This window comes from Crocuta crocuta, unplaced genomic scaffold (assembly GCF_008692635.1).
Source record: "Crocuta crocuta isolate KB4526 unplaced genomic scaffold, BGI_CrCroc_1.0 scaffold158, whole genome shotgun sequence".
NCBI lineage: Eukaryota > Metazoa > Chordata > Mammalia > Carnivora > Hyaenidae > Crocuta > Crocuta crocuta.
In genome coordinates, this window is record NW_027532590.1 from 2547308 (window position 1) to 2569873 (window position 22566).

At 40.3% G+C, this 22566-nt stretch overlaps 1 protein-coding gene and 1 pseudogene across 1 annotated transcript in view; one reads left to right on the plus strand and one right to left on the minus strand.

Annotated features, from left to right (window-relative positions):
• Positions 1 to 22566, minus strand: part of GALNT7 (polypeptide N-acetylgalactosaminyltransferase 7) — a 122980-nt gene that overhangs the window by 24269 nt on the left and 76145 nt on the right. Inside the window, exons 4-5 of the mRNA XM_077779644.1 lie at positions 4213 to 4379; positions 292 to 422 (exon numbers count right to left, since the gene is read on the minus strand). Of these exons, the coding sequence (XP_077635770.1) occupies positions 292 to 422; positions 4213 to 4379 (298 nt within the window). The remainder of the gene's footprint in view (positions 1 to 291; positions 423 to 4212; positions 4380 to 22566) is intronic.
• On the plus strand, positions 11533 to 11908 carry LOC144244375 (large ribosomal subunit protein eL33 pseudogene; annotated as a pseudogene).

The window sequence follows — 22566 nt, forward strand, 5'->3', positions numbered from 1 at the left end:
AAAAAAAAAAAAAAAGAATGTATATGATCTTGGGGCACTTGGGGGCTCGGTTGGTTAAGCAGCCGACTTTGGCTCAGGTCATGATCTCACAGTTTGTGAGTTTGAGCCTTGTGTCGGGCTCTGTTGACAGCTCAGAGCCTGGAGCCTCCTTTGGATTCTGTGTCTCCCTCTCTGATCCTCCTGCACTCATACTCTGTGTCTCTCTCTCAGGAAAAAAAAAAAAAATTGTATATGATCTTTTAGTTACCAAATCCAAGATGTTGACATTGTAAAATGTCAAATGTTTCCTACCTGTCCAAGTTTAGCCTTCTGGGCGCCAATACTTCGTGCTTGAATTAAACCTTCTCTTCTTTCATTTCGAAATACCTTCACTAAGCCATTCCACAGCTTAATATAGTCATCTAGTTTTTCTTTTAAGTGTTCTATGAATAAAAGAATTCAATCAACACTATAAATTATATTTACGTACATAAACCAGTTAAACTATAATTTTTCTCAACAAACAGGCATAGGCAACAGGTCCAGTTTATCAAACAGATTGAATGTTTACAGGGAAGTAAGCTAAAGTGGATTGTTTGAGTTCATTTTTAGCTTAATATGCCTACAGAGAGCTGGTGAGCCTGTCATCAAACATCTGTCCAAACATTAAATATACGATGACTATGTCAACTGACATGAAAACTTAAGAAAATCCACATATTAATATCTAAAATCTATATGGCAAACATTTTGGTTGCTTTAGCAGAAGTAATGGTTCCAGGTTTCTGAAGATACACGGACTATAAACAACATTATATGACTTTACTGGAATCTATATAGGGTATAGGTTAACATGTTTCTAGCTATAATCAGTGGTGAAGGTTGTAGCCGTGGTGTGATATAGTTCCCATCAAGTTGCCAAACAATAACCAAAGGATCCAATTTTCTCTGTACTGGGGTATTAAAAAGTGTATATATATATGTATATGTGTATATAAATAATTATGATATATACATATGTAAATATTTAAACATAAGATTTATGTATAATGAATAAATATACATACATATTTGCAATCTGGTAGAAGAACCTTTGTCAAAACAAAGACACGTTTGGTAAAGTTTCCACCTTTGTTTCCCAGTTGCAAGAGAATAACTTTTGTTTGTGTCACTATGAGCCCTTGAAATTGGTCCATGACAGCCACAACTAGCTCTTGGATCTCTAAACATGTTTCTTGGGTACATAAAATTATTTTTAAGTTGTTTAAAACTTTGGACCATGAACACGTAAAACACAACAAAGAAGCTATCTTTAGGGATGAACTAGTCAGACTGTGCACTTAATACTTGACATAGTTAGGGAGCAATACATTTACTCATGGGTATTCAGGATGGAGAAGAAAAAATTTACCTTTTACTATTTTGGCATCCAGGTTTCATGAGTATTATAAATAAAATTCTCATGCTGAATTATAATTTTTCCCCAGAAAAATCTAGGTAATTTTCCCCTGCAATTTAAGTGATTTTTTTTTTTAAATCTTACCTTATTTTTTTTCAGCTTGGTACAATCCTAAATTACTTTTTAAAAGCACCTCCTGGATTGCATTTCAGTGCTCTTTGGACTGTGCAATCTAAATAAATCTAAAATAAATTGTTATGGCCAGAAAGGAGTTGTATTTAGATTCTTTAGTTAAGATGGTCCAAAAGGTAAGTTGGTCACTCATGTGACTTCTGGCTTCTTTGGGATCTCGCATTGTGGTAGACTCTAATAATGTTCAAGACATTCGCCTCTTCTCAGGGAATAACTATTCTCCCCAGCGCGCTGAAAGCAGGCTAGACCATGTGGTTTGCCATGGCCAACTAGATGCGGCAAAATGACGTGAGGCACTGGTGAGCAGAAGTGTTAAATTCCCACCAGTGCTTCACTGTGACTTCTTCCTTTGCACAAGGCAGGCCATGTGTGAGATCAGGCTGCCTTGCAGTGAAGATGTGGGGCAGCGCTGGGGCTGACCCACAAGAAATGCATGGTATGAGCCAGAGAACTGTATAACCCCGTGTTGTTACCAGTCACAGAGTGTGGAGTCCCCTTTTACCGTGGCCCCATGCAGCCTCAGCTGGCTGATGTACAGGCAGGGAGGAGTGTGCTCTATTTCAAGGCCCCAATCCTTGTTCAGAGGGGAAACTGTATTTTCCAGAAACCCCAGTGTTATGAGCCCCCAGCTCCTTTGTGAGGCTTTGTATTAGTAAAGTGTTTTGTTTTTCAAAGAAAAATTGTAACTCTAACTTTTGCTTTCTGAATATATCGGGGTAGGAACAAACCAAATGTTCACTCATTAAGGACAGGACTGACAAAGTTTAAGGCTGTTGTGAAACTGGGAAAATGAGAGACCTTCTGTACTTCTGTTCAAGGGGAGCTCCTGCAGCGCCTCTCTGCACTCGGCAAAGAGAAGCAGGTCCTGAACTTGATGGCTACTAAACTGTACTATAAGAGCCTGAATATTAGAGCACTGATCACAAAAAAAAAATTTAAAGTCAAATGGACAAAAAAATTGAAATCCCAAATTTTGTTCTCCTCTTCTGAAGCCAAGCAGTTATTTTAGGATGGGAAATACATTTTAGTGTATCTATTCTTTTTTTTTTTTTTAAAGGATATGCTAAGCTTCTGCTTGTATTAATAACGTAAGGCTTCTTAAATCAGCATAATCACATACATGAGATTTCCCAAAGTCATTTTTGTAGACGTAGGCTTTCCTAAATCTAAAATACTGTTGGTACCAACAATATCACTTTGAAATGTATTTTCAAATATTTATCTTGAGACAGGAATCGTATTCTTAATGAAAGCACTCCTGTCACAGAAAATTGCAATTAATATGTCTAAGTTAAAGGGCATTTGTTAGGACTAAATATTTTTGGAGATTACAGTTTTTAGTGTAATTAAAAGTGATTAGTTGGGAAAAAAGTGATTAGTTGTACAAAGATGAGGGGAAAAGGAAAGAGGCCATATTTCTGTTTCTTCTCCGTGCTGACATCTGTGTCGATCAAGATTCTGGTCATGTCCTTGCAAAAACAGCAGAGGTTTATCTATATGGCAAGATTTACAAATTAAGTTTTGGAGAAAGCTTTTGTAAAGCTATTTTGGATGATATTTTCAGGCTACCCATGTTCTGTCTTCACTTCTAATATATTCAGTGGTATCACTACTTGTACACAAAAATTCTCTGCAAGACTTATTTGCCAAAAAAAAAAGCAAATATCCTGTTGTTATTGGGTAGCCTGAGCTCTTTGGTCAATTTTCAAAGAATCTAATTCAGTTTTATGACAAGCAGAGAGTAACAAATAAATAGCCAGATCTGGGTTTCAGCAGCACCACTACTTTCTTTATTTAGCATGCTGATTTGGGGTCTGAACTAGAGCATTATCTATCTTCTAATATGTGTGCCAGTAAGAAGATATATTCAGCTTACAAGAAATGTTAATATAAAAAAAACCCACTTATCTGGAAAACCGCTGCTCAATCTCTCTCTTGCCAAGTTGAACCAAGACTAACTAATATCTCCCTTAACACTATAACAGCTGACTCCTTAAAGAGAATAAAAAATACAACACAATTTCCTTTTATTCAACATACTAAATCAAATACAGAACAAAATAAGCTTTAGTAGATACTTCTGTTCTATGCAATGATGGTCCACGGTGTCTGGTCAAATTCAATATTTGCATCATTATTCAAATGCAAAAAACAGGCCATTAAATAGGTATATGGGCTTCAGTTTGGCAGCTATGGATGGAGTATCAGGTGGCAATACAATATACACACAACTGCTGCACTTTTCAGCCTTTCAGTAAATTATCTCCATGACCAAATTTTGACAAAATCCAAGACCTAAAGAATTGGTGTAGTGTTAAGATGGTAGTGAAATACACAGATTTATGAGCCTGTAGATTTGGATCTGTTAACTACTACCTCTGTGATGTTTGACAAGTTACGTAACATCTCCGAGGCACCTGTGTAAAATAAAGATAATAACAGTATCCATCTCAAGGATTACTGCCAGGATTAAATAAAATAATTTACATATAATGCCTGGCACAGTGCCAACTTGATAACGGATGCTATCGATAGATGCTAATTATTAATTTTTAAAGACTAATTGTTTTAAAATCATACTTTGTAATTATGCATAATTAGCTTATTTCGCAGACAGAATGTCAATTTTCCACAGCCATTACCTTTATTACTGAAATCATCAATTAACACAATTTCTGCTAAATATTTCCTTGGAGTCCTTTTAATGACACTGTGGACCGTTCTCATGAGGGTTGACCATCCTTCGTTGTGGAAGACAATGACCACGCTGGAAGTGAGCAGGTTCTCATCATAATGCCAATACTTGCACCTGTGAAAGGAACATTCGGTTGTGTTTATTTAGAGAAATCTATAATGCGTGGCTTCAAACTTACTATGATTATGTTTTCTGACTGGATTAAATATTACTGACTCAAACGAGGGAAGTGAATGAAATACAACCTTTTATATTTTAACAGAAACACAAATGGAAGAGAGAAGATGCTGTGAGATGAAGTCACTCACAGCACAACTTCCTCACCAATTGGCACTTGCTGTGAGGTAAAGAGAATTAATTTCTGAATGTATGCTTCCCCTCCAGGGGCACTCCAGATCTTCACAGCAGTCAGAGCTGGGCTTTCCCCCACACCCTCATGACTTAGATCTCAGTTTGTTTTCCTTTTTAAAACTTGAGTTTCTAGGGCAAAGGATTTATTTCACTTGCTGTGTATGAACCACCATGTAGCTGAGTTTGAAAGCTATCCTGTTCTAATATGGCCAAAACCCTCAGGAAAAAAAAATGAAATAGGCTGACCTGTAGCATATATCAGACATTAAAAAATTAACTGTTGAATGAATTTTAAAAGTCCTAGTAATCTCGGGAGCCTGGGGGGCTCAGTCAGTTAAGCATCCAATTCTTGATTTTGACTCGGGTCATGATCTCATGGTTCATGAGTTCAATCTCTCTTTCTCTCTCTGCCCCTCTCCCGCTCATGCTTGCTTGCTCTCTTTCTCAATATAAATAAACTTAAAAAAAAAGTTCTAGTAATGTTTAGTTATTAGTTAAAGAAGGTATTCAACTATTTTACACAAACTATTTGACACAACTACAGTAGGAATAAAGTTGCCAGGAACCTTTTTCTAATTGATAGAAACTGAGAAAAGGGCCTGATAAAGACTCAAGGAGCCAGGGAAGATTCAGGGAGTTTCACAAAAAATACATGCGTGCGCGTGCACACACACACACACACACACAGTATATATACGTACATACGTGTGTATATAGACACACATTTGTATTTCTGTTTGTTTTTTTAACCTCAAAGTTTTTCATGAAGTAAATGAGCTTGTTCTCAAGATTAAATGTAAAGCCATAGAAGCAGTAATTAACGTTATCAGCTTGATAACCTATACCAGCAATTAGAATAGTAACCATTATTAAAAATAGGTCCTCAGGTTGCTCAGGCAACCTTGTTCCTCCCCTGAGGATAAACACTGGGCTTAGGGCGGAAGAAGTGGATGGCACAGACGCCAATTGATTTATAACAGACAGGAGAATTGGGGAAAATATTCCAGACCTGGGAGGACATTTGGGACTTGCTGATTTCTAAGGCAGAGTATGACAACTTGGGGAAACAAGCAGATAGGGATTCTGAACAGGAGGCATAAACGAGTTGAAGACAAAGAGGGACCGGGAGAGGGTAGGCAAAGGTAGAGTGAAGATGGCAGAGAGGGTCCCATGAGGGACACTGTCACTGTCCTGGGGAACTGCACAAGTGGAGAGAGTTTAAAGGTCGGGGCGTGCTGCCTTGCCTTCTTCCACAAGATAAGGGACAACAGAACTAGAACAGAGTGCACTGTCTCACCTTTCCATCTCCTGCTGACCACGTACAGTTTGCAAATAACTCCAGAGATGTAAATTCGATTGTGTGCCAGGAACGTCTCCTGGTGGATATTTTTCCTATTTGTCTCAAAAATTATAGAAGCAATATAGAACTTGTGCAATATAGAAGTTTATTAAGATGAAAGTTCCTTCCCTTACTTCTCCTCAACTATGTCAAATCTCACATCCTAGGGGAAATCACTGTTAATGGTTGGCTATGTATTTTTAAATTTTTCTTGTGCAGACATATAAATGAGTATATATGTAAATGAGTACATATATTCAGATGAGTATGTATAAATTCTTCTTCCATGTGAGTATGTACAGATTTATCATATCATTTAATTCTTTTTAACTATTGCATAATATTCCATAGTATGCCTGGTCCATTATTTAACCATCTCCTTACTGATGGGCATTTCAGTTGACTCTAAAAATAATGTTACAATGGTCTTCCTTATGCATATATCTCCATGCTTTTCCTATAAACGCTCAAGGCGGTACACTCATTAAGGACAGAAGTCTCATCTATTTTGCTCACCCAAACTTAACATATAATAGCTGGTCCATAAATTTTTAAAAAATTTTTTGACATTTATTTTTGAGAGACAGAGAGAGACACAGCATAAGTCGGGGAGGGGCAGAGAAAGAACGAGACACAGAATCTGAAGCAGGCTCCAAGTTCTGGCTGTCCACACAGAGCCCGACATGGGGCTCGAACTCACAGGCCATGAGATCATGACTTGAGCCGAAGACTGATGCTTAACCGGCTGAGCCACTCAGGCACCCCACTGTTCCACAAATATTTACTGAATTGCTTTGGGGACATTTTAAAAATACTTTTTGATGTATTTTTTCTCAGTAATGTCCACTCTCTACCCCACAATCCCTCTACTTTGAGGTACCCTCAAGAACAAGTTCATATGGCAGGTGGAGGAGAGGATATTCCTCTTTCACAGAAAGGGGGAAGAGACGGTTTTCTAGTGAGGAGGTGTAGAAAATCTGGAGGGACCAAGATGGGAATAAAAGCAGATGGGGGATGGGACTTGCACGTGGCCTCCGGGTCTGACCTTTAGGAGGAGACAACCCCACAGGGTGTGGCTGTAGCACAGAACAGAAATAATGCTGATGTGTATTTAGGCAGAGAGAGTTAAAGACAATTCCCTTTCCCACCTCTTCTTTGCAGGCTCCCTTGGCTCTAGGCTGGAGCCAAAGAGCCTAGAATGTTGACATGCTTTCTACGGGAGTATGGAAGGAAGCTGAGAGTGAAGATCCAGGGGCCTCCTGGGAGTCACCATCGTTAAGCACTGAGACGACACTTAGAAAGTGATGGGTTAGAAGGCTGAGCTAGGGCCTGGGCTGTGGGGTTCAGAGGATCCACAGGACCAGTGGAAGCCAACGCAGAGTGAGTCCTTGAAGTGGGGCAGGTATGGGAAGGGACCATGGGTCCCAAGGGCAGCAGGAGAATTGACCAGAAGTTACTACGGCAGGGTTTCCTTCAGCAGCAAATGCAAGGAGGTCATACACCTGGGAAGACAGGAGAAGGCAGCAGAGATGGAGGGCAAATGGACCAGAATTACCCATAACACCTCAAGGATGAGAGACCCTTCTATTACCTGGATGCTACAGAAGAAAGAAGAGAAGAGATGAGACCCTATGGAGGACAAACAGCCCAGAGAGGGAGTTTGAACTTCAGGCTGATTGGACACTAGCCCAAAGGAGACCCTTAAGCCAATGCAGATTGGGTGACCTTTAATTACTAGTTTTCACCAGCCACCATCAGCCTGAATGCAGGTTCATGAGAAAGGTTAGCTCCTTGACAGCTTATCTGATTTTCCATTGTAAGATGAAGCCACTGTGTGGAGCACACAGAAATGGACCTTATCATATACAGAGCCTTGATGTTAAGACTTATTATTGAAAGAAGCACCTATAGTATTGTAAAACCCCCTATTTTGCATCCTTTCACTTTACTGGTGTAGAATTTATAATAAGTTCTAATAAGAAGGAAGGCCAACTGAAACAAGAATGCCACATTTAAACGGATGGGTTTTGTTATAGACTTTGGACTAATGTCTGCTCTCTGGCGCTTCATTTTCCAAGAGAGCTAAAAATCCTCTAACAGCAAGGACAGTAGTGCTTTAGCATTTTCAAGAGGCTGTTCTGGTCGCAAATACTCACATTCAGATTATGGCTTTGCAGTGATTAAAGCTATAGTTATTCTTTAAAGTCATTTAAACAGACTATTCTCATGGGGGCTATGTGGGCCAGGTATGGGGGATCAGAAGAAAAGATGGGAATAAAAAGTCTCATGGTGACTCTTCTAGAACTTAAAAAAGTAGATTTCAACCCCAAAATGAAATGCCTGTGTATAATTTACTTGTATTCTCTCAGTACCAGCTATGTTTTTTAAGATCAGTAGCTTGATATATGGCCTTGTTGTGTTTAGACTTTATCAACAAATAATATCTAATTCAGCAGACTATGAAAAACGTTTTAGGCTGCAAACTGCTGCAATCCATATATACTATCATTAATCTATAGGGGGGTGGGGGTGTGTGTGCACATGCGTGCACATATACGCACACTTTTTTAGGCATAGGAAACAAATCCTTGATTTGGGAAACACTGTTTTTCTTTATAACTACTTTTATTTTTAAATAAATTAAGAATCTTTCCTGTCTCCATCTAAAACCTTTTTGGCTCATTCCCATAATACAAGGAAGTGGAAAATTACTTATGATTTACATGAAACAGTGCTGACACCCAATGGCTGAATAAATTAGTAATGTAGAATATAAAATTTAACTTAGCATTCAGAAACCAATATACATTTTCAGTGAAAGGCAAATTATCACTGTTAAACCAAATCACTCAAACTCAACAGACTGGGGGGAGTGGAATCCTACCCAAGTGTTCAGTTTCTACACACTTTGATTGGAAATGACACAAAGGAAGCCCCTTGAGAACACTCTGTGGTAGATTTTATTCCTTACAGTTCATTACACATACCAAAATAGAGAATGTGAGCATCGAAGAAATTTATAAATTACACTTCCTGATCACCATTCTCTGGATATGCTCCTTTTTGTCAATGGATTTCCCAGAAAAGCTTGCTATAATCCAGATGTGGAATTGCTGACATAAAGGTGCAATCTTACAACCCTTAATCTGGCTACAATTCCTTTACAAATACAATTTAAAATTACAATGGCCCTGGATATATTTTCTGCAACCATATCATACAGCTAGCCCACAAACTGCTACAATGTTTCTCCCCCACTACGGGTTTTTTTTTTTTAATGTTTTTTATTTATTTCTAGGAGAGAGAGACAGCGTGAGCAGGGGAGGGTCAGAGAGAGAGGGAGTCACAGACTCTGAAACAGGCTCCAGGCTCTGAGCTGGCAGTCAGCACAGAGCCCGACGCAGGGCTCGAACCCACGAACCGCGAGATCATGACCTAAGCAAAAGTTGGACGCTCAACCGACTAAGCCACCCAGGCACCCGTCTCCCCCACTACTGTTAAGCCTAGTGTTTCTCATTTGGTGTTTTTGCAGTTGAACTCAGCATAAAATACCTCGTTTACATTTATTTTTCATTTTTGGTTTGGGTCTGAGCTCCAGCAGGCTCTGCTCTCTTAACCATCCTTCCCAGTTTTCTATGTGGAAAATTGGATTAGTATGGTGTCTCTCTCTGGAGCCACTGTTTATATGGACAAATATGAGAAGGTCAAATATAGTGCCTGAAAGCTATGTGTAATCCTTAAGAGGTTGCTCTCACTCTACTCATCAATTCCATCTAACTGCACTATAATTCACGCTATATCTTTACCTAGTCCACAGGGATCTGTAAACTTTACTCAGCTATCCTGCTAAATCAAGACAAATTAGGTATCACACAGTCTCCTGGTCCACTAAGTAGGTAAACTCATCCTTTTTTTTTTTTTTCTTTTTTTAAGATACAGTTACTAGTGGGGTTTGATTTCTTTTCATAGACTCACGCTGGTACCTAGTGAAAGTTACTTTTTAGGTATGAAGAAGTGATCTCTTCTAGGATCTTAAGAGTAGTACATCAGTATCAAGTTTCCAGAACCGAACTTTCTCTCTCCCCTTTGGAAAATGTTGAAGGCAATATTTTCCCACTTCCAGTTTCCTAAAATCTCTCCTCTTCTTCACAATCCCTCTAGATCATTGACAACACTTGTTCTCAAACTCATCTGGTAGGTTCCTCAGTATCTAGTGTATCAATTAAAGATGATGCTTTAAAAGCCTCAACTAAAATTTAATGTACTTAGGTGCCTCCTTATTCTGTGCTCATTATATTTGAATTTAATTCCTTCTTAACATGGTGTTTTAAAACTTTCAATATGGAGATCCCTCCTTAGGCATCTAAGAACAAAAGAGTACTGCGCAGGTCTGTTTTTTCTCATATGAAAACCAGACAATGGGCCCTAATCATCTGCCTACTCTTTGCCTTTATTTTACACCAAGCAGATTTTTTAAAATGATTTTTCTTTGGTTATCTTTGGCAGACACCACTGGGGATGAATGATGCATGTCTGGAATGTCTCCTGCTTCTCAGAAAGCTGCCCACCACTCATAGTCCTCCTGCCCAGGTCCACTGTCTAAGAGTTGATAGCAGTTGCTGAGGAGAAGAGGCCACATCTTGTCATCCCTGGTCTGGCAGGAGAGAGTAGCAGCAAATACTTGCCCAAGGTGGCCAGAGGCCCCGCCCTGGACTTCGAGCTTCTGAGAGTTAGTTGGGCTCTAGTAACCTCTTAAATGATCTTGTGAGGTGTAGGCCGGGCAGCTATTTTCATGGACAAAGAGAGAAGTAGAGATACAAGTCTATGAACTGCAGAAAGAAAAAGTGTATGACTTGGGTTCTCAACTTTTCATTTTCTAGTCCAAGTATATTTCCTAGTCAAGTGTATTTCCTGACCCTAGAATCTCTTCTTCTTTTTTTAATGTCTGTCTGTCTATCTATCTATCTATTAAAAGTGCTTTGTGGGAGATCTTATTTTATTTTTTATATCTATCTATCTATCTATCTATCTATCTATCTATCTATCAAAGGTGCTTTGTGGGAGATCTTATTTTATTTTTTATATCTATCTATCTATCTATCTATCAAAGGTGCTTTGTGGGAGATCTTATTTTTTATATCTATCTATCTACCTATCTATCTATCTATCTATCTATCTATCAAAGGTGCTTTGTGGGAGATCTTATTTTATATTTTATACCTAAAAGACATTTTTATAAATTCTGATACAGTCACTATTACACTATCAGAGTTATTTCTTCTTTTTTTTNCCAGAGTTATTTCTTAAAATATCCTTTTGTTGGGGTGCCTGGGTGGCTCAGTTGGGTAAGTGTCTGATTTTGGCTCAGGTCATGGTCTCCCTGTTCAAGAGTTCAAGCCCTGCGTCGGGCTCTTGGTGACAGCTCAGAGCCTGGAGCCTGCTTCAGATTCTGTGTCCCCACTCTTTCTCTGCCCCTCCTCCACTTGTGCTTGTCTCTCAAATATAAATAAATGTTTAAAAAGTTAAAAAAAAAATCCGCTCTTTCCGCCATCTTTGAACCCATGGAGGCCTGCTGGGAACAGGACTCCTGAAATGACAAATATGTCTGGAAGGCTGTGGTCCAAAGCCATTTTTGCTGGCTATAAACGGGGTCTCAGGAACCAGAGGGAGCACACAGCTCTTCTTAAAATTGAAGGTGTTTATGCCCGAGATGAAACTGAGTTCTATCTAGGCAAGAGATGTGCTTATGTGTACAAAGCAAAGAACAACACAGTGACTCCTGGTGGCAAACCGAATAAAACCAGAGTAATCTGGGGAAAAGTAACTCGTGCTCATGGAAACAGTGGCATGGTTCGTGCAAAATTCCGAAGCAACCTTCCTGCTAAAGCCATTGGCCACAGAATCCGTGTGATGCTGTACCCCTCAAGGATTTAAACTAACTGAAAAGTAAATAAATAAAAGGTGTAGATTTGTTCTCTTGTAAAAAAAAAAAAAAGTTAAAATCCTTTTGTACAGGGTTTTAATTCCTTGTTTATTACTTCAATAGAAGGATTTTACTTAGAATATTAGGAATAATTTTTTTCAAATGTGTGAAAGTAGATTTTTATTTTTTTAAATTTTAATTCTTTTAAAAATATAATTTNATTAAAAAAAATTTTTTAAATATAATTTATTTTTGAGAGAGAGTGAGCAAGTATGAGCAGGGGAGGGGCAGAAAGAGAGGGAGAGGGAGAGCTCCCTGTCAGCACAGAGCCCAATGTGGGGCTTGAACCCATGAAGCGTGAGATCATGAGCTGAGCCAAAACCAAGAGTTAGGCACTTAACTGACTGAGGTGCCCAGGCACCCAAAAGATACTCCTATATCCTTTCAATTAATTGCTTACCACCCCTCACCTCCACCTTTTCTTTTTTTTTTTTTTTTAGCTTAAGCTAGTTGGGTAGATTTGTTTCTGGCAAATAATCCATGTTTAACATGCTACTCTTACTAGTAATTTTGGTAAACTTCAGTTCATTATGTATGTCTTCACAAAATTAAACTTAGATTTTCACTATCATTGACTCAATCAATCTCTTAAAATCTGAAATTACTGGAGATGTTCCTCAATGATCACTGTTGAAGTTACAGAAAGATGAGCTACAAATGGCCTTACCATAGGCCAGTATTATTTGGTAGGCTCTAAAAATGACTTGAATGAATGTACAAAATTGAGTTTAAGAGAATTATATGCGCTAAGCAAATAGGAGGCTGATACGTTAAACTGATGTGGAAACCCCTTCCCACTATAAATTTTCATGTAATGTAGTCACCACTAGAAAAATCTGCCAACAAATTCTGATTACAATTAGGATGTTGTTTGGAGAGCAGGGTATCTGACGGTCTTACTGGCTTTGAAAGCTCCATGGATATTTGTCCACAGTAGGGTTTGCTGAACAGAGTAAATTCGGATTGACTGACTCAGGTTCCTTCTCCCATGGATAGCTGGGGGTACAATGATCACACAGTTTCTCTATCTCCTCTATTCTCATCCCCGTGGAGATGATTTCCTTCTTGACAATGTATTCTTTCTTTTATGAGGCACAACAAAATTGAAGCTTTTTTTTTTTAAATGTTTTTTTATTTATTTCTAGGAGAGAGAGACAGTGTAAGCAGGGGAGGGTCAGAGAGAGAGGGAGTCACAGACTGGAACAGGCTCCAGGCTCTGAGCTGGCAGCCAGCACAGAGCCCGATGCGGGGCTCGAACCCACGAACCGTGAGATCATGACCTAAGCAAAACTCGGACGCTTAACTGACTAAGCCACCCAGGCGCCCCAACAAAATTGAAGCTTTTAAACAATGGAATATTAAAATTCTACCTCGATGCCTTCGAGAGCCTGTATTCCTTTCCTTGATTACTAGAAGCTCTAAGATGATCTAGTTCTTTTTCTTCAACATTCTTATCAATTTCTCTTATTAGTCGCTCTTCCCTTGAAGGTCAAAATTAAGCCTATCATAACAGAATCCACTCTTCCTTAACTATCTACAAGATGAAAATGTCAGCACAGCTAATCGTCAGATGTTCTGCTCTCAGCCAGAACAGAATTTTCATGTATTATCTTAATATTTAATACATACTGGTTGATTTGATCTCAAAAAATTTTCTAGGACTACCTCTTTTCTCTATGTTGTACTATAACACAGAATACCACCCATTCTCTTCATTAATGAAGTATTAATGAAAAAGAGAATAATAATCTTTTTTAAATTTTTTTAATGTTATTTATTTATTTGTGTGTGTGTGTGTGTGTGAGAGACAGAGAGAGAGAGACAGAGAGAGAGAGACAGACAGAGCATGAGTGGGAGAGAGGCAGAGAGAGAGGGAGACACAGAATATGAAGCAGGCTCCAGGCTCTGAGCTGTCAGCACAGAGCCAGATGTGGGGCTTGAACTCACAAACTGTGAGATCATGATCCGAGCTGAAGTCAGACGCTTAACCGACTAAGCCACCCAGGCACCCTGAGAATAATAATCTTTAACTTCTGCTCTATGGGGTTAAAGATCAAAATCAATGAACACAGAATGAATGGTTGGGTCTACAAAGGTTTTTCAAATTTTTTAATCCTTTTGGGATTAAATTAGGTAAATTGAAAACACACAGCTGTTTGCCACACTTGTTTTGGAGTGTGATGCATGGTACATAGTTGGAAGACGGGACACCAGAATGGGTATGAAGGAAAGGAAAATGGGTTGCTTTACCTCATTGTACCCATAATCTCTATCAGGTCCATGCTCCCAATCAGCTCAACCTAAATTAAAAAAAAACAAAAACAAAAAACCCACAGGCTTGCTGTGTATGCCAGGTTTTAGGACAAGTGCCCCCAGTTCCTTCCAAGTAGTGTATTTTTTTTTAAATGTTTATTTTTGAGAGAGACAGAGCGACCAAGCATAAGTGGGGGAAGGGCAGAGAGAAAGGGAGACATAGAATCCGAAGCAGGTTCCAGGCTCTGAGCTGTCAGCGCAGAGCCCGACGCAGGGCTCAAACCCACGAACCATGAGATCATGACCTGAGCCGAAGTCGGACGCTTAACCAACTGAGTCATCCAGGCGCCCCAGCAAGTAGTGTATTTAAATGTTTCTTGGGATGGATCTCATTTCCTGGGGTAGAGATGAGGTGCATGGGTTTATTTCATGTCTAAACCATTGATGTGTTAGAAGAAAGGGGGGAGATTCTTGGCAGAGCAGAATGACTAGGAATAGAAACTCTCCAGCTCATCTCAGCTAATTCTTAAGGCAAGAAGCCACAGAAAGAGCTAGTAAAGCCCACTGCTTTGTGTGGTTTATGTAACAAAGAACAGGACCATTATCTATCTGCCCAGAACACTTGTGAGCTCCCGTTACCCAGGGCTAACTAAATCTGTATTTATTTCCATTCTCTCTAACCTTCTCTGAGGTCGCCAGTTTCCTGGCACCCCAAGTTAGTGGGAGACAGCTGTCGAGTCATTAGCCGTGACAGCTCAGCTGCTGATGCTCCTCAAAACACAGCCACAGTATGGTTAGAATTCACAGCTCCAAAACAGCCGGAGGCTTCCTAAAGCTTATGTCATCTTTGGGCCACTCAGCTTAACGGTCTCTGTGACAACCTGAGACAGTATGTCCACAGTCTGGGACAGAAACCTTTGAGTCTGGCTTTGGAGAACACCTCCATCTCAGCTTTTCCACTGATGTTCTTCAATGAGTGTCCTGACAAACCAACCAGGTGTGAAGGGCATTTTTTCCATTTTGAGATGCTCTGAGAGGTAATGTAGGAGAGAATGTCACAGCTGACAGGGGTCAAGAGTGGTTCCACAGAGATGACTATATGTCCCTTTGGTGAAGATGCTGGTGGCATCAAGGACTTCAGCCCAAGGATTTAGTGAGCCACTGCCTATGTGAGCAGCAATGGAAAGCCCCTCACCTCCACAAGCCACAGAGAAGGAACCTGAATACCCTTGAGGAACCCAAGACGATTCATTCCCGGGCATGGGTTCAACAATCCCAGTGGACTCCCAGAACTAGGTGGGGAGAATTCGAGGTCTCTCAAATTCTAGCAGAGTGGACAGTACCTGAGCCAAATAGTGTTTCTGCTATTAGTTATTTTGACTCATTTTATCCCAGACTGGGGAAATGTAGTTCTAACAGCTCTTCCAGTTTCCAAAGCACTACCATACACATGATTTCCTCTGAATTGCACATTAACCCCATAAGAGTACACAGGACAGGCATCAGTATTATTCAGTTTCTACATCAGGTGACAGAGGCTTCATGAGGTTACATGACTTGCTCAAAGTCACATCAGTGACAGAGGCGAGATTTAAAAATGAATCCTTTGACTCTAACTTTCAGGTTCTTTCCTTTAAACCAAAGATTTACAAAGGATTACTTGCACAATATATACTTAAAAAAAAAAAAAAAAGGACAATGAATTCCTTCTTTTCACTCAATACTCCGGGACTACATAGCCACTAACCAAATGACGGCACACAGTTCTGTAGATTTCTGTCTGATTTTAAGGGTTGAAATGCTGAATAAGACATCAAGGCAAACTAAGAATGCTGAACTATGTCACTGGGTGAAGGTCTTCAAATGTTTTTTGTTTTTTTTTTGAAAAGGAAAATGTACAAGGACAGATGTGTCCACTTAATGATCTGAAATGTCAAACCATAATTTAAGAAAAAACCTGGCAGGGAATCCCATGACTGGACATATGTTCATGTGCATTTCTTTGAAACTCCCTGGGAAGGGAAAATGAACATTTCGCAGTGTGAGCCATATGTTTATAGCTATATTGGACTCTCATTTCAAATATGAGCTTACATGCCATATTCAGAGGCACTAGCTTATCAAGTACCGATACCTCTGAGCTGAAATGAGGACGACTAACTTGATCCTTAGATCAAGCTGGGTGCCAGGGTGTGGGTAATGACACTAACAGCATGTGCCAACACAGGTTTGCATTTGTGACTTACTATTCATTTATGCTGTGCCTTATTCCACAAAGGACTTTTTTTTTTTTTTAATGTTTTATTTATTTCGAGAGAGAGAGAGAGAGAGAGACAGCGCGGGCAGGGGAGGGTCAGAGAGAGAGGGAGTCACAGACTGAAATAGGCTTCAGGCTCTGAGCTGGCAGTCAGCACAGAGCCCGACGCGGGGCTTGAACCCACGAACCGCGAGATCATGACCTAAGCGAAAGTCGGACGCTTAACCGACTAAGCCACCCAGGCGCCCCTAAAGGACTTTGAGCAGCCTACACACACACAGAGAATGCAACAATATTATGAGAGTTAAAAACAGGAGGGGGAAATGAATAAAGAAAGAATAAGGGGGGGAGGGGAAAGGAGGAATCAAGAATGATGTGTTCAGAGTACATCCTAGCAGGCCAAGGACTCCTGTGTGCACAATTCTGAGGCACAGCTCACAAAGAACACCCTATGAATAGTACTGCCCTGAGTTAGGCAACACGGTAGCCTTGGGTGCCTTCCAGCCCCTACTTATTAATGGACAGGCCACAATTTGGCTTGAATTTCCTAGCAGGGAAACCTGGCCGAATCTGTGTTTAACAAACCAGTTGTGCAGAAGAAGTACAATATTCTTGCTGTGAAGACCAGATGGGATTTTTTTCTAGGGGTCCTCCTTATGGCAAATGCAGCAGTGAGTTTCACTGGGCTGTTATTCCTGAAGGCTGTCAATGGAGACCAATGGCATTACACCAAAATACAAGTTAGTAAAAACAGTTGTGCAGAGACCAAGTTGGGAATTTAAGTTCAACACAGATTTGAAAATCACACTTTGCAAACATTCTTGAAAATGTTTATTGAGTCATCTCCGATCCCATGTTTCATCACTCAGTGAGTATATGCCTTCTCAATGTACTCTCATTACAAGAAAGAAATCACATCGACCATATGGAGGACTTGTATTTCTACGAGGAAATTTTGACACTGCTAATGACCAAAGAGGTATGAGCTTACAGCGGTAGCATGGTAACTTTAGGTTGGACTTAGTAAACAATTTCCCAAAAGAGAACTGTGAGATACTGAAGGAGTTATCAGCATAGGCTGTATAATATTTACTTGTGGAAATCTTAAACATTGACGGATATTAATGCTCCTACAGCAAAAATGAGGAGATGCACTAGATCATTTTTTAATGACTCTCAACTATAAACCTATACAGACATGGAAAAGAGTACATAATGTACAACAGTTAACATTTATCAACTCACAGAATAGGCAATTTCTGGAGCTAATGAGAATGTATTAACTGTTTCATAATTAATCTTGTTTAAGGTATTAGGAAGGTAGACTGTTCATTTAACATGTAATATAATTGACACATATGAGATGTTAAATAAATACTGTGGTGAAGAAATCTGGTAAAACTATTTTGAGAAATCATTAAAGTAGTCTACCTCTTTTCCTGCATTAACGGAATTACCTTTACTTCTCTCTTACATCTTTGCTTCACTGTAATTTTCTAGAAAATAGAATCCTTTATTAAGAGGCTGATGAGTCACCAAAAGTGAGTTGAAGTTAGTTATCAAAAAGTTTATGGCTCAAGGGCGCTTGGGTGGCTCAGTTGGTTGAGCCTCTGACTCCTGATTTCGGCTTAGGTCATGATCCCAGGGCTGTGGCATCGAGCCCCGTGTTGGATCTGCACTGAGTGTGGAGCCTACTTGAGATTCTCTGTCTGTCTCTCTGTCTCTGTCTCCCACTGCCCCCACGTGCCTCCTCCCTGTTCGTGCACTAAAAGAAAAAAGGTTTATGGCTCAAGCATGAGATGGAATTATAAAGTAAGAACTGAAAGTATATGCTAATTTCTACTCTAAAAAAGGCTGAGGACAGGAAACCTCAAACCAAAATTCTGGAAAACATTTTAGTTTTGGTTTTAGTTTTATTTTCCTTGGCAGGAAACCCAAGAACTGAACACATGTAAACATTAGAAGTGAGGTACAGTCAACTGTCATCTGGAGACCTCACTCTTATCAGTGGGTTACCTTCTCTCCTCAGAGTGCCTGTGGATAGGATAGGAGAGGGGAGAGGAGGGGAGGAAAAAGAAAACAAAGGGAGGAGAAGGAAGAAAAAGGAAGGAAAAAGAAAGGAAAGGAAAAAAAAGAAAACCAAACAATCTGTTCTGTGTGAGGTGGAAGCTTCCAGAACAGCATAGGCCAGGGACGCTGTAGACCATGGAGGGGAGACTCCAGAGTTTAAAAAAAAAAAAAAAAAAGACCCTACCAAGTAAAAGGAAACAGCTATTAACCCTTCGATTTAGTGATTCCATTAAAAAATACATCCAACTGCAGTAATCAGTGGTGGGCACAATGACTGAGTCACAAGCTTGTTCGATGAAGCATCATTTGTAATAGTGAGAAACTGGGAACATTGGGAATGACCCAGAAGTCCCAAAATGAAGGACTGGTGGAATAAATTCTGGTCATCCATGCAGTGCAATAACTTTTTTTTTTTAAATCCTACCCAGTGGTAGGTGATTCTTATTTTCTTATTTTAAAGTTTCTATTAAACATATGCTTGCTTTTTTTGAAACCTTTAAAAATAAAATTGCTACTGCACGGGGCGCCTGGGGTGGCTCAGTCAGTTAAGTGTCCGACTTCAGCTCAGGCCATGATCTTGCCGTTTGTGAGCTTGAGCCCCACTGTGCTGACAGCTCAGAGCCTGGAGCCTGCTTTGGATTCTGCGTCTCCCCCTCACTGCTCCTCCCCTGCTCACGCTCTGCCTCTCAGTAATAAACAAAGGGTAAAAAAAAAACAACAAAAAACAAAAATAGATAAAAATAAAATTGCTGCTTCAGACAACTACAAGTGAAAAGAATATTACTTGGCAGCTTTGTAATCAGCAACCCTGGGCAAGAAAGAGGTCTGTCCTGCTAACTCTTCTAATAAGACTATCACATTGAGGCTTTCCCCAGAACCAGAGCTTTACCGGCATCACATCATTACGCCAAACTTTGGCATTCGCTTTGTAGCCAGCTTGGCAGGGATGCATCTAAGAAGTGAGGGCATTAAAAAAAAAATTACTATTTATACCCATTCGCATTTTGATTCAATAATAGGCTATTTGAGGGATTTGCGAATCAGACTTAAGGTGCCTCTGCATTTCATTTCTGCCCGTTTTTTTCCTTCCTGATACTAGCCGGTTATTCCACCTGACCCCACCTGATGCTAAAGGCCTTCCAGACAGCTGCCATCACGTCACGCTAGAGCCAGAGGCCCCTCAGAGCAGCTACCTCCAGACGAACGGGCCTGAGTGGGAAAGGAAGACACAAAGCTAGAAGAGCTCTGTTGGAAGAAACCTTTCATGAGGGCCAGCAGCCGACTTGGGGAAGTTTCTAAATCTAAAGAGGAAAACCAGTTCTTCTCAGGTCCAGGATGATGTTTCAAATGTCACTAGATATGCTTGATTATCGCCATTTCAGAAATGAAGTATTTCCCGTGGTGGAAAAATTATACCTCTTTAAAATCTGCCGACAGCCTTAAAATCTTGAGTATTCTGAAGCAATTCAGGTACGCCCAATTACGTCTCTCAAGAGTAAAGCGGTTTGACTCTTAAAGTCCTTTATAGAGCGACGAGTGGACATCGCTTCACGGGAATCTAAAGAACTGTAGGGATTTAAGACATTAAGTGCCTTTGTCGCTCCCTCGCTCTCCGAGGGCGCCTCGGATCTGCTGTGCCGTCTGCTGACAGCCTGCCTGTGTCTGAGGGCCCCAGATTACTGTCACGGCGCCAGCCTCCGCGGTGATCTTTTATACGAAAGCCTTCATGAAAGAAAGGAAGCCGTTTCTGCAGCTTCCTCGTGAGCTGAGATACCAGAAAGCAGAACACCATTTTCCTCCTAAAATTTTTATTTACAAAATGCTTGTCATCAAAATAAAAAGCTTTTTTTTTTTCCTTCACGGTGCTAAACTCAAGACCTTCCAGGAGCGATTTAATTGAATCTCTTGGATACCTCAAGTCTTGTTTTTTGAAGCTGATGCCAATCTATTAAAGCTTTTCTGGGGAGCACAGACAACTATACGGGTTGTTGTCACATTTTAAAGGAGAAAAGAAGGGGCGCCTGGGTGGCTCAGTGAGTTAAGCGTCGGACTTCAGCTCAGGTCATGATCTCATGGTTGGTGAGTTCAAGCCCCGCGTCAGGCTCTGCACTGACAGCTCAGAGCATGTAGCCTGCTTCACATTCTTTAATTATTATTTTTTTATTTAAAAAATTTTTTTAATGTTTTTTATTTATTTCTGAGAGAGCGAGAGCGAGACAGTGTGAGCAAGGGAGGGTCAGAGAGAGGAGACACAGAATCCGAAGCAGGCTCCAGGCTCTGAGCTAGCTGTCAGCACAGAGCCCGACGCAGGGCTCGAACCCACGAACCGTGAGATCATGACCTGAGCTGAAGTCCGACGCTTAACCGACTGAGCCACCCAGGCACCCCAGCCTGCTTCACATTCTGTGTGTGTCTCTCTGCCCCTCCCCTCCTTTGGGGCATGCTCTGTTTCTCAAAAATAAATAAAAATTTAAAAATATTTTAAAGAAGAAAAAAGTATGCTTCTATCTACCTCCAGATTATTACCACCTTAATTTAAAAAAAACTTCTCTATGGAATTCTCCATATCCTTACCTATTGCCAATGTCAGTAGCTCTGTACCTCTGCACACGGTTAAAACTAGTGACTTATACTTCAAACCACATTTTGTTAGCATTTTATATTTTCAGGTTCTGAAAGTATGCACACGCTTATATGATCTTGCTCTTTTATTCACAGGACTTATGTAAACAACTTACCCCAAATCAGCTGTGGGACAAGGTCTCTCCAGTGTCACTGGACCCCAGGAGTACGTAAACCCTCCCCAGATCATGCCCGCAACTACTTCTGATCCTCAAACGCCATTCATTTCTCCTCCTGCCATTATTACAAGTGGACTTCATGGCCACGGTCTATTAGACTTTGTTGTCTGTTTCTCTGAGACCAAGACTGAAGTAATAGGTGTGACATTCTTTTGTCTATGTGCTTCCTGGCAAGAATTTATGTCATTTCTCTTGAGGAGGGGAGATACAATCTAAGGTTAGTAAGTATTCCTGACAGAAGTCTCGGCTAGTTATTAGGACATTAAACAGACTGAGTGCAGCATCTAACCATGTAGGTAAGGCATGCACTTGGGGCCTGACAGTAAGATGCTATCATATGAAATGGTCATCGGTGCCTTTGAAACTCAGACAAGGTGTGCTCATCAACAGAGACTAGTTCACCACTTCATCTAATAAATATTCTGAACAGTGCAGGAAACCTCCCGTGTTTCATCACCCATGCCACGGACCACGGGAGCCTCTGCTGAACACATCCTGGCACGATCCCAGATTCCTTCCCAAGATCGTTTTAGTAGTAAGATCCAGTAAAGGAGGTGGGAGTGAGGTGGGGAAGGAGGGGTGGGAAGGAAGAAAAAAAGATTAATTCAGACGTATATTTATAATACTTAGGCCACTTTATGTCCATTCTTTAAATGGAAAAGCTCAATATTCTATACTTTTTGGTCTTGACATCCCTAAAAGCCATTATCATATTTTCTTTCTGGCATAAATTAGCAGGTAAAAACATCTGGTTTATTAGAATTCCCATTTTCAGCGTTCCTTGAAATTTGCATTTACCATTAATGGGGTATTGAACACTATTGTTCTTTAACTATGTATTAAATATTTCTGTGAATAACCTGAGCTCGATTCAAATATACAAATATATTCAAATATATTATGCATGGAATCTGTATTTGTTAATTTGCGTACTCCCCAAATTTTATTTTATTTTATTTTTTTTAATGTTTTATTTATTTCTAGGAGAGAGAGAGCGAGCGAGCGAGCGAGCAGGGGAGGGTCAGAGAGAGAGGGAGACACAGACTCTGAAATAGGCTCCAGGCTCTGAGCTGGCAGCCAGCACAGAGCCCGACGCGGGGCTCGAACCCACGAACCGCGAGATCATGACCCAAGCGAAAGTCGGACACTTAACCGACTAAGCCACCCAGGCGCCCCCAAATTTTATTTTTAGCCCCCAAATCAATACTTGATTACAGTCATTTGAGAACATGTGCATAGCAGCCCAA